This window comes from Dendrobates tinctorius, unplaced genomic scaffold, assembly GCF_039654945.1.
Source record: "Dendrobates tinctorius isolate UK_male_01 unplaced genomic scaffold, ASM3965494v1 ptg000058l, whole genome shotgun sequence".
Classification (NCBI taxonomy): domain Eukaryota; kingdom Metazoa; phylum Chordata; class Amphibia; order Anura; family Dendrobatidae; genus Dendrobates; species Dendrobates tinctorius.
In genome coordinates this window covers 22537294-22550439 of record NW_027361726.1, presented here as the reverse complement: position 1 = coordinate 22550439, position 13146 = coordinate 22537294, and the positions used below count along the sequence as shown (strand labels likewise).

Here is a 13146-nt window from a genome sequence, read left to right as displayed (position 1 = left end):
CTTGTGCTTGCTACGGTCTGTGGCTCTGTGACTTGCAAAACCCACCTTTTGATACGTAGTAAATGCAGGAGGTGACCAAGATGCCAGATGTAAAAGTGAAGAATACTTTGGTTCGGCTGTCACTGAGGACTGGATGCCAGAAAATGCCACCGCATTTTTTTTTCTTTTATAATCAGTTTATACCTAGTATGGAAGTTAATATTGCTTTTCCCTCTTGCAATTGAAGCTTAAACATTGCAAATACGGTTTTCTTGTCTGACAAAAGATATCACAGCATGCGAAGACAGATATTTTGACAATTTTGTGCAAAGAAAAGATTTAACAGATAAGTTGTGAAACGAGAGGTACTTACACCCCAACACGAGATTGTAATAAGAAACTTCCATTCTTCTGCATCCATGGAAAAGCACGTAACCATCACAAGAGGAATCATATTACATGAAAAAAATTTAATGGTCCCAAAGATAGATTCAACAACTCATACACCCAGGGTGGGTGGAAAAAAAAAGAGGAATACAAAATTATATAAATCATGACACGGGGTGACCACATCTAGAATTCCACTTTTTTTTGTTGTTTTTAATCAAGATGGGGTTGAGATATTCCCCTACACCTTCAAAAGAAAGCTGCAGTTTACGGGCATGAGGGAGAAAGAGTTTGAAGGAAAAAAAAAGTAAGAATCGGCTCACCCCATCAAGGGTTTATTTTAAAACAGTTTGTGGTAAATGACAGAAAAAAAAATTCATATTCAGGATGTGTAAATCCTATATGGGCAGAAATGTTCCACCCAGTCAGAAGTGCTGGCATCCATTGTATATATATAGCTGCAGACTTTGCTCCTCTGAACGGCGCCATATCTGAGCCTTTCTCCTCGAGGCTCTTGCTTTCAGCTTCGGAGCATCTGACCAGCCAATCGAGAGATCAACAAGAAACTCCTGCCCTGTTGGCTTTTTTTTTTTTTTTTTTTTAATATATATATTTTTTTATTTGACTTTATTTCCTTCCCTGAGAAAAGGGCAATTTGTGGTCTGCGGGAGAGGACAAAGCGTCCAAGTCCTTTCAAATTCCATGTCTTGCCTCCATCGTGCTTCTGGAGATTGGCACTTGAGCAGATGTCTACATGTTGGTTTGTGTCAGACTCGCTCACAGCACGGTGTGCCCGGCTGAAGTAGTTTTTTTCTGTTTTTTGTTTTTGTGGGAGATCAGTTGCTTGATGGGATTTGATCAAACAAAATTGCTGGTATTAAGAGCCAAGCCTAGCTTTCTTACTGAGTGGTAGAGTCTCTTCCTTCTCCTCCTCCTCTTCATCATCATCTTCCTCATCATCATCTGGATAGTCTACTAGTCCCACAAGACCTCCCTGGTAAAAATCAACAGGAATACTATTACATCAGAGATTACAACAGGCTAGCCAGGCAGCCAAAAAATACTAGAAAGAATCTTTAAAAATAAAAAAAGCTTAAATGGGTCATCCAGCTTTGCTCATATCTACATTGACGGGTGAGAGGAGGCGGTTAATGTTATGTCTACGCATGGCTATTGTTCATGTGTCCTATATTTATAGGAGTGGTACTGTGGGGAAAATAAGTACAGTATTCAATACACTGCAGATTTTGCAAGTTTTCCTACATACCAATAATGGAGAGGTCTGTAATTTTTATTGTAGGTACACTTCAACTGTGAGACAGAACCATGGGTGTATGCTGCTGAGGCTAGGAGGCTGACACTAGGCAAAAAAGCAGTATACACCCACCGACAAGCTCAAAGTACCTTAGCTGGTGTTAAAGCAGTAGGAGAAGCAACCAAAACTCAACATATGTACTGAAACAACAACAAAGGCACATAGGCCCAATAGAGCCAACAGTTAGGGATGGTGCTGTGTCCCCCAATGAAGGCACCAAGAAACAGATTTTATGGCGAGTACCAAAAATACCTCTTTCTTTATCGCTTCATTGGGGTACACATGTAACCATGGGACATCCCAAAGCAGTCCCTAGGGTGGGAACCAGAAAAAAGGCAAAGAAAACAGACTTAGGTCAGCTGGTGTGTAACCGCCAACTGCAGCACCTTCTTTGCCAGGCCTGCATCAGACGAGGCATGGGTACGAACCCTGTAAAACCTTGCGAAGGTGTGCAAAGATGACCAAATCTGTACAGCCGAGGCCTGGTGTTGAACTGCCCAGGAAGACCCCACTGCCCGAGTGGAGTGAACCTTCACCCCCGGAGGAGGCTGTTTGTCCTGAACGCACTATGCCCCCCGATATTGCGAACAAATCCAATGGGCAATAGTGGACTTAGAAGCAGGGACCCCTTTACGACAACCTTCAGGAGATGGCAAATAAGGAGTCAGAGTGGCGAATGGAAACAGTCCCTGAAAGGTAGACTCTGATAGCTTTTACCAGATTCAACCTGGGGAGGGACATCTCCAGGAGATGGACCGGAGAGGGACATAAAGAAGGAAGGACTATGTCTTTATTAATTTGAAATGAAACCACTTTAGGCAAGAAGCAAGGAACAGGTCTGAGAACTACCTTGTCCTGATCTAGAATCAGGAAAGGGGAACGGCAGGATAAAGCCGCTAACTCAGGGACTCTCCTGATGGACGTAATGGCCAATAAGAAGGCAACCTTCCATGACAGGAGAGAAAACGGAATGTCTTGAACGAGCTCAAAAGGAGCGCGCTGGACTGTGCAAAGGACAAGGTTAAGATCCCATGGATCTATTGGAGGACGATAAGAAGGTACCAGGTGGGCGATTCCTTGAAGAAAAGTCTTTACCTGGGAACGAGAAGCCAGATTTCATTGGAAAAGAATTGACAGAGCGGAAACTTGCCCCTTAAGGCTATGTGCCCACGTAGAGATTCTGAAGCAGAATAAATCTGAGCAGAATCGCACACCCTGCTCCCAGGAAAACGCATGCGTTTTTTTTTTACACGCTTTTGTAAGCGTTTGTCAAGCGTTTTTTGCCCATATAATTGATGGTATGTGGAATCGCATGCAATTCCGCAAAATTAATGAACATGCTGCGTTTTTAATCGCTAAGCGTTTCCGCAACGGTTAAAAACGCATCATTGGCACATGTGCGTTTTTCATTAAAAATCAATTGGATGCTTTTCTTAAGCGTTTCTGCAGCAGAATTGCTTGTCAAAATGCGCTGCAGAAACGCTTAAAAAGTGCTACGTGGGCACACAGCCTTAGAGTACTGAGTGACAGACCTTAGTTAGGATGGAAGGAAGAGAAAAGGACATAGGGGCCAAATTGTCCTTGCTCCACCGGAAGCTTCCAGTCTCTTTGGTAGATACGTGAGGATGCTGGTTGTCTCGCCCTAATCATGGTGTGAATGACCTGATAGGAAAAACCAGCCTCCCTCAGGACTGCGACCTCAACGGCCATGCCGTTAAACTCAGGGACTGTGAACTCTGGTGGAAGAGAGGGCCTTGCAAGAGAAGATCTGAACGGTCTGGAAGCCTCCAGGGAGCATCCATGAGCATGTTCACAAGCTCCGCGAACTAGGCCTGTCTCGGCCAGCCCGGCGCTAAAAGACTTATGGGACTCCCTTCTGCCTTTATCCTTCTTCACGACTCTCAGAATCAAGGGGAGAGGCAGAAGAGGATAAGGCAGTTGGAATTGTGACCACAGGATTGTGAGAGCATCGCAACCAATGGCTTGCGGATCCCGGGACCTGGCTACGTACTGAGGAACTGTGGTTCATCCGAGACGCCATCAGGTCAACATCTGGTGTGCCCCATTTGTGACATATAAGGTTGAAAACGGCGGGGCTGAGAGAACACTCGCCCGATGCGAGACCTCAACGGATGAGAAAATCGGCTGCTCAAAATTCTACCCCCGGAAAGTTTACGGCTGATATGGCGGGAACATGACGTTCTGCCCATCGCAGAATCCTTGTTACCTCTACCATAACCTGTTTGCTGTGAGTCCCGCCTTGAAGGTAAGCCATGGCAGTGGCGTTGCCTGTATGCGGACCGGATAGCCTATGAGGATGAACTGCAATCGGCGAAGGGCAGAGAAAATTGCCCTGATCTCTAGAAGACTGATGGGGAGAGCGGCTTTCAGGGCATTCCAGCGACCCTGCTCTGTGTGACGAAGAAAGACTGCTCCACAGGAGACGGCGTCGGTGGTGATGACCTGCCACCGGAGATGAAGGAAGGACTTCCCTCGTAGGACTGATGCTGATAGCATCCACCAGATCAGGGACTGCCTCACGTTGAAAGGCAGAAGCATGGGCCGGTCCAGGGAGACGGTTCTCTAGTCCCAAACCGACAGAGGGCCAACTGAGGAGGACGGGTATAGAAGTGGGAAAAAGGCACGGCTTCCATGGCGGCATTCATCTTCCCCAGAACTCTCAAGCAGGATCGCAGGGGGGAGAGAAACTGGTCACTTTTGAGTGCGGACTCCCTGGCAGAGGGATGACAACTTTGGAAGACACGGGCCTGAGACGGATGTTTGGCGGATGAGACAGAAAGAAACATCCTCCTGGGGAAAAAGAAAAGTCGAGTTTGTAACCGAACATGACTCTCTCTCTGACTCAGGCGCCGTCGACCACCTACAACCATACTTCCCGGAAGAGAAGAAGCCGGGTCCCCACCCAGGAGAGATTCCTGGTTGGGGATGACCCGTTCACACCGAGGACAACCTACTGGCGTGGGACCCTGAAGACTTGGAAGAGGGACCCTTGGGTTGCCTGTGAGAGGCCGGTTTGAAGGAAAGCTTCTCTTTCCCCTTGGGCGGAAGGGTGGTCCTGCTGGGCATTCAGTTCCTGAAGCAGAGAAGGGCCGAAAACAACAAAAGTGAAGTGACCTCTTTTTATTAAAATGATGTGTAGACTTGGACTGGGGATGTGAGGTACTTTTTCTGCTGGTAGCATCTGAAATTATTTGATCCAGTTTGGACTCAAAACATCTACAGCCTTGGAAGGCAAGGCCAGTGAGGGACTTTTTTGACGGTGGATCTGCATTCTACACTTTTAACCAGAGAATGCGGCACATAGCAACAATATTACTGGTAGCCATGGCGGAACAACCAGCCGCAGCGTGTGCTACCCCCTGGAGAAATGTTCTGACCTGAGAACGGGAGGATAAGTTCTTTTGAAAAAGATTGGAAAGCGCTGACACCTGTCCCTTTAGTGAACTTAAAGCAAGGTCCGCATCAAGTCCCGCCTGCAGAAACACCAAGAGAGAAGTGAGAGCAAAGGACATTGGTGCGATGTGGTTAGACTCACACCAGCGGAAATAGGCTTTCCAAGTCCGATAATAGACCCGAGATGATGACGGCTTCCTAGCTCGAATAATGGTCTAAATCACTGGATCTGAAAACCCAGATGCTTTTAGAACTGCGGTCTCAACAGCCACACCGTTAAATCGAGCGACTGAAGTCTGGTGGAAGATCGGCCCTTGGGACAGAAGATCCAGTCTGTCTGGGAGCCTCCAGTGAGCGTCTGCTAGAAGATTGATGACCTCTGCGAACCAAGACCTCCTGGGCCAATCCGGTGACATTAGAATGACCGGCCTTTTTCAACAGCCTAAGGAGGGGAAAGGGAGAGAACATAGCGTGTGGCAAACTGCGACCAGGGTATCATCAGAGCGTCGGATCCCACTGCGAGAGGATTGCGGGACCTAGACACTAACTGTGGAACTTTCCTGTTCAGCCAGGACGCCATGAGGTCTACATTCGGAATGCTCCATCGAAGACAAATTTGATGGAAGACTTACTGGTGTAGAGACCACTCTCTCGCTGCAAGACGCCCGCGGCTGAGAAAGTCGGCGGCCTAGTTATCAATGCCGGAGATATACACTGCAGACATCGCCGAAACAGTTGCCTCTGCCCAGTAGGAGAATTTTGGATACCTCGGCCATAGCCAAAGGACTCCGGGTTCCTCCCTGTGGATAGACATATGCCACCGCCGTGGCATTGTCTGCCCGAATTCGAATTTGTCAGGCCCCTGAGAAGTCTCTCCCCGTGGCGGAGTGACAGAAAAATGGCCCTTATCTCAAGGATGTTGATCGGCAGGGAAGATTCCTCTGCCAACCAAGGTTCCTGGGCGGTCAGACTGCGGAAGACTGCACGCCACCCGAGGAGGCTGGCGTCCGTCGCCACCACCTGCCAGTGAACAGAGAGGAAAAACCGACCCTGGAAGATGAAAGGGGAAGACAGTCACCAACTGAGAGACTTCTGGACTCAGGAGAAGATCCGAACCGGCTGATTTAAAGTGAGAACAGATCTGTTCCACTGTGGTAGGATGGCCTACTGAATCGACCTGGAGCGGAATTGCGCAAAATAAATTGCCTGTGACGCTGCTACTATCCTTACCAGAACCGCCATGGCAGAGCGAATAGAGGCCGAGAACCGAACCCTGCAGAGAATGAACCCCCCCCCTCCCCGCTGGAGGGTTTCTCTCTTTAATCTGGGAAGGAAAACCGTTGCCAGATGGGTGTTAAACAGCATGCCTACAAAAATGAGGCGCTGAGTCAGGACAAGACAAGAATTCTCCCTGTTGATTAGCCAGCCAAGTCGAGAGAGGGTTTCAAGAACGATGGGTAGACTCTCCTGGGCCTAGTAAAAGGACGGAGCCTTCATGAGAATGTCGTCGATGTATGGGATGAGCACTAGACCTCTGATCTGCAGAATGGCCAATGCCGCTGCCATGAGCTTTGTGACGACACTGGGAGCGTTTGCAATGTGACAAACTGAAAATGGTCCTGCCGCACAGCAAAGCGCAGGAATCTCTGATGCCCTGAGAAAATAGAGACATAGAGATTGGCGTCTTGTATGTATATGGAACACAGGAACTCCTGCGACTCCATGGAAGCAATAACTGAAGGAAGGTACTCCATCCTGAAATGTCGCAGATGGACCCTCTTGAACCACGCCGTCCTGTGGAACGTTCCTTGGCTGGGATCGATAACTCCTGAACTGAGAGAGGAGGCAATGGACGCGAAGAACCCCAGAACCAGAGAAGCATCTCATAGAAGAATCGATTTAGGGGACACAAAACAATATCTATTTTATATTCTGAAGTTACAACTTCCCCTGACCCACGCATCCTCCACTGAGGTGAGACAGATGTCCCTGAAAAACCGGAGCCGGCCATCCAGCCTGGGAGAATCCCTGGAATCTGGAAGTCATGCGGAGGAGAACCTGCAAGGTCTAGTCCTGGAGGATCTTCCCTGCGGATTACGGGGACACCAGAAGGGGGTGGGTTTAAAGTAATGCCTTTTCCTATCCTGACGAGCCTGAAGCCTCTCCTGGCGGGAGAAAACCTCAGTCGAAGAGAAACGGCGAAAGGGCTGAAACTTACATTTCAGAGGAGGACGGCGAGGTTTGCCTGGGGGAGGAGAGAGCTTGTCCCTTCGGTGGTCTTCTTAATAATTTGGTCCAGCTTGGAGCCAAATAGACGGGAACCCAGGAAGGGCAAATTGGTAAGGAATTCTTTGACGATAAGTCCGCCTGCCACGCCTTAAGCCAAATGTTCCATCGGATGGCCACTATATTACTGGACGCCTCAGCAGCGCATGAGGCAGCGTTCATGGAGGCGGATACCATGCAAGAGAAATCTGGTCTACGAAATCGGCCAATTCATCCGGTCGGATTTCTGGAAGAATGACCTGACAAAACTGCTTAGCCTAGGCGGCTATCGACTTTGACACCCAGGAGGTCCAAAGGCAGGGCACTAGGTAGAGGCGGCCGCTTCAAAGGCTGACTTTGCAAAGGACACTATAACCTGTCATTGGAGTCCTTGAGGGATGCCCCATTTGTAAGAGGGAAGACCGTGTTGGTGGACAGTCTGGAAACTGGACAGTCCACGGTCGGAGAAGTCCGGCATGTCTGCAACGGGCAAAAGAAAAGCCCACCTGAAGATGCAGAGAAAAAGGGGGCAGAGTCAACCACCGAGACAAGGCCGCGGAGAAGCCGGGGCTTAGATTATAACCGGCGGCTGACGAGACAGGGAAGGGCGGCACGGAGACCCCTAAAAAAGTAATTCTGCGCCCCCTATCCGCTGGGATACAGAGAGAATAAAGCGTGGGCTACATAAGGGAGGGAAAAAGTTAAAACTCATCTTCCTGTTTCTGCCATCTGCCTAGCAGATAGATACTTCTCTTCTTTATCTTCTTCCTTGTCTACATCTTCTCCTCTATCACCTCTGGACTCAGAACCTGATGGAAAGAAGAAAAGAGATGTACCTCTCTTTTTGCAGATGAAAAACTTTCAATAGACTTCCAGGCCTCTTGGGGATGTGGGATGTCCATGTCTCCTGGAGACCGACAGGTTCTGGTGGGCAAGTGGGTAGGGGACGGGGGCCAGGACCAAGATTCAGATCACTTAAACACTCTTCATGTGTTAGAGTTGGAATTCTGCTGGCTAGACTTATGAGGATACGGGAAGGCAGTTCACGCCGTACTCAGTCTCTACGTGGGAGTACAGTCTGACTGTTCAAACTGTATCTCTCCAGAGGTAAAGGAGAAGATCCATCCGAAAAATATAAGACGTGACTGGAAAACGACAATCGAGGAAGATATGGGTCTATTAAAAGACCCAGGTCTACCTCCTACTGACACTAAGCCAAACTGATTAACTTAGTGCCAGTCGGTGGGGTGTACACTGCTGAGGAGCAGCTAATTTTTTGTGCATTGTGTCAGCAGCATACACCCATGGTTTCCTGTGTCTCCCAATGAAGCGATAGAGAAACCTCTGTTTACAATTAGAGGTCAGAAGTTTCCTGTAGCTCTTGACCAAATCTGCACACACTGCAGCAGGGATTTTGGTCCACTCCTCCATACAGATCTTCCAGGTTTCAGGGCTGTCACTGAGCAACATTAAGTTTCATCTCCTTCCAAAGATTTTCTATTGAGTCAGGTCTGGAGATTGGCTAGGCCACGTTCTGTGCTCTTTGCAGAAAAGAACCCCCAAAGTATGATGTTCTCCCCACCATGCTTCAAGGTTGGGACGGTGTTATTGGGGTTGTACTCATACTACTACTTCCTCCAAACACTGAGTGGAGTTGATAATGAAATCTTATTTTTTGGTCTCATCTGACCACATGACCTTCTCCCATGTCTCCTCTGGACAATCAAAATGGTCATTGGCAACTTTCAAACAGACCTGGATATGTGCTGGCGTGAGCATGGGGATCTTGTGTGCACTGCAGGATTTCAATCCATGACAGTGTAGTTTGTTACTAACGCTAATGTTTGAGACCGTGGTCCTAGCTCTCTTCAGGTCATTGACCAGGTCCTCCCGTGTAGTTCTGGGCGGATTCCTGACCTTTCTCAGATTCATGCTTATCCCACGAGGTGAGATCTTGCATGGAGACCCAGACTGAGGAAGAGTCATCTTGTATTTTTTCCATGTTCTAATAATTGTATGAACAGTTGCTGCCTTCTCCGCAAGTTGCTTGCCTATTGTCCTGTAGCCCATCCCAGCCTTGTGCAGGTCTACAATTTTGTCCCTGGTGTCCTTAGACAGCACTTTGTTCTTGGCCATGGTGGCCATACAGGTAACAAGTTCAAACAGGTGCAATTAATTCAGGTAATGAGTCTGAGAGAGAATTCTTGCTGGTTGGTAAGTGATCAAAACTTATTTCATGCAGTTTATTTAAAAATCCTACAATATGATTTTTTTTAGATTCAGTCTATCACAGTTGAAGTGTACCTACGATAAAAATCACCAACCTTTCCATTCTTTTGAAGTGAGAAAACATGCAAAATCAGCAGTATATTAAATATTCATTTTCCCCACTTCATGTGTTACCGTAATCCCACGCATGAACTGGGGACGTCACTGACCCTACTCACCTCACAATATGGAATGGATTAGAGCCAGATTACCCCTTTGTAAGACATCTCTAACCACTCCACAGGATGTGTTTCATCATTGAGTGCTCACTACTACAATAAGGGTCACTGTTTCCCAGTCTCTTGTCCAGATGGACGGATTAGAGCAGCAATGGCACCAATTTTCTATAAATATGGGGTGCACCAGGCTTGGCAAACATCAGCCAATGTGTGACTGAAAAATTCAATGTACCTTTGTAGTAATAGCTGCCGTCTGGGTTGTGCTTTTGGATCCAGGAGAACCAGGAGATCCTGGAGAACCAGGTGATCCTGGAGAACCAGGTGATCCTGGTAAGCTGCTCGCTATCGACTGGCTGGTGAGGTTTGTCTTTGTCCCTCCAGAAAAGGAAAGCTTAAAACTTGAACTCTGGCGACTGGGGAGATTGGTTTTTAGAAGAACCTCTTTTTCTTCACTTTCTTTCACTGTAAATCAAGATGAAACAAGGGCAATACAAATATTAGAGCATTCTCAGTCTTACCAAATAACATCTATTTATTGAATGCACTAAAACTAATAGTTGAAAAAGGGAAAAAAACAACAACAAAAAATCTTCTAAACATTGAGTTACTTTCCTTGATTACAGAGCATGAATCATATTCATGAAGCAAGAGTGAGTGCAGAACAAGTCCACTTTTAAAGGACCGGGATTGGGGCTACTGAACCTATGTTATAAGAGGAGACACTCTTACAAATTAAAGAATGTTATCTTATATTTTTGAACACCACATTTCAGCTGAGAAGCTCAGGCTTTATCAAGTCCAAATAAATAAATTTCTATTCATTGAAGCGGAGGGACATTGTAAATGCCTCATAATACCGTGTAAAAAGTTGTTCCCATTCATAGAGCAACTCATCAAGCTATGTGAACAGCTAAAAAGCAATCCAGCATTGCCACTCATATCACTGCCATGTTGACTAAGCTCAGATTGCCCCTCTATGTCCCTCTTCTCCCCCCCCACTTCCCTTTGAAGGTCCCTGCTATTGCTGCTATATTTTGTAAAGTTATTTCACAATGAAACAGGGAACACAGAGCAATTCAACCACTTCTATATCAAGATGCAAAAAAATGTCAGACATAGAAATTTATGAAGGGCTGTGTTTCACTGTTATATGTTAAAAAGTTGCACTTTTTGTATGAGCCATACAATATTTTCAGAATTCTTTTCCCTTGGCATAAATTATGGAAAAAGTTAATGCCAGCAATCTTGACAGCTTTAGAGCAGTGCTTGCAAGCTGAATAACAAAGAACTTGCATGCATGCACGCACTCCTTCCTTAAGAGACCAGCCACAGCTACGAAGCAGTACACAATTATAAAACAATCCAGTCTAGAGGGCAGAGATGGTTTTTTATAAAGAGGTAAATTGCGAAGTTGCTTGTTTTTCTTTAGAAATGTTTTTCTTTGCAATTTTACCCATGATGATGATGATGGGATAATGCCTTTAAAGGGCAGGCGATTCTTAGTAGTGTTTGTGAAGGATCCCTAATTTAAGGTTGAGCACCTTCATAAACCTTCTCAAGTGCTCTGTAAAATAAAATGGCAACATCCATGGCTAGCTTAATAGACCTGATCTGTTTTTTCTGCAGCATCAGACGTCCATTTCCATAAGTTCTTACCACAAATGCTGACCAAATAACGTTCCTTGTTCCACTGCATCCACTGTCTATGTAGTAACTTCAGACGAGCCAAATGAAGCCAAAGGAACTGGAGCTTATATCTGAAAGCCAGGTCTGAACTGTTCATGCTCCAATTCATTCTTTGCCAAGTTGAAAGTTACTAATATAAAGATCAATGAGTGACCTTGATAAATATATGGCCTCCTCCACACGTTAATGGTTGAAATGGACAAATACTTACATTTTTTTCTCTCCATGAATTTACTGATGGGGTCCATCAGATCATCACTGCTCTTTATTTTGTCAGAAGGCAGCACCACTGGATCCCCATCTTCCAGATCTTCTTCATCGTTGTTGAACCACATCTCCTCCTCATCTTCTATAGAACGAGCATCTCTACGGTACCGGTGATTCCTGAGGATGGACCGCATGCTACGCAGCAAACCAACATTAATTAGTTCACAGGTCTAATTAATCCTGTAAAGATGGGGATTGTTGCAAAGAGCTGACGTGTTAAATCTCTAGTGATGAAAATTCACAACTTTATGGAGTTGCTGATCACGAGTCTAACAAAAGAAAAATCTGTAGGAGGCAGCAGCATTAACAAGGTTTATTACTTTCGGTGCCTTCTCCATTGCTGTATACATAGTGCTAAGAAAGAGCTGTGTACACAGTAATAGGAAGCACCACTGACGATTCCTCCTCCATACACAGCATGAGGAGACAGGAGCTGCTGGGTCACAGGAGCTCCAAACAGCTCCACTATACAACCAGGAGGCTGCATTTCCCTTATAATTGGGGAGAACACACCTGTGTCAGTTACAACGGCAATAAGGTAAAAATAAAAATATTTTCATGTTTAGTCTTTAATGTCCTATGGGGCACAAAATGTGTAAAATAAATGAAAAAAAAAATTGGTAAGAAAATTTAAAAAATGCCACTGTCAATTCAAATCGCTGCTACTGGCTCTGCTTCATAAATAAATATAGATGTGTCCAATAAATAAACACATGTTCCAGAATGGGATGGCAAATTTTAAATGCATTTTACTGTTCATAACAAAAAAAAAAAAAAGATATTAATTTCCCTTATGCACTAACATCGCCCGTTACGAGAAGGGAAAAAAAAAAGATCATGTGTCATGAAAAAATAAATTAAGTAAAATTGACTTGAATATATGAATGAGAAAACAAGACTTTGGTTACTAACCATAAAATCTGTTTCTCGGAGCCTTCATTGGGGGACACGGGAAACCATGGGTGTATGCAGCTACCACTAGGAAGCTGACACTATGCACAAAAAAAAATTAGCTTCTCAGCAGTATACACCCCACCGACCGGCACTAGGTTAATCAATTAGTGAGAAAGCAGTAGGAGAAAGCAACATTTAAAGAATAACATAGAAGGAAATACACGAAACTGTAATAATAGAAAAGAACGTCAATACTGCTGTCAAGCTTGGATGGAGTCTGTGTCCCCTAATGAAGACTGAGAGAAACGTATTTTACGGTGAGTAACCAAATATCATGCTTTCTCTACCGCTTCATTGGGGAACTCAAGAAACCATGGGGAGGGAATCCTAGGGAGGGAAAACAGCACAACTCCATTCAGGACGGGGAACTAACCACTGCGGCTTGTAAGATTCTCCTACCTAAGCTGGCATCAGCCGAGAAGTAGGTATGGA

General features: G+C 45.8%; 1 protein-coding gene across 2 annotated transcripts in view; it reads right to left on the bottom strand.

The window, feature by feature from the left end:
* Nucleotides 1-434: 434 nt before the first annotated feature.
* Nucleotides 435-13146, bottom strand: part of PPP4R3A (protein phosphatase 4 regulatory subunit 3A) — a 56000-nt gene continuing 43288 nt past the window's right edge. Inside the window, exons 13-15 of one of the 2 annotated variants that reach the window (XM_073578159.1) lie at nt 11705-11895; nt 10040-10269; nt 435-1360 (exon numbers count right to left, since the gene is read on the bottom strand). In XM_073578159.1, the coding sequence (XP_073434260.1) occupies nt 1244-1360; nt 10040-10269; nt 11705-11895 (538 nt within the window). In that variant the 3' untranslated portion in view covers nt 435-1243. Of the gene's footprint in view, nt 1361-10039; nt 10270-11463; nt 11624-11704; nt 11896-13146 lie in introns of those variants that run through there. The other variant, XR_012232699.1, reaches the window with a different exon arrangement.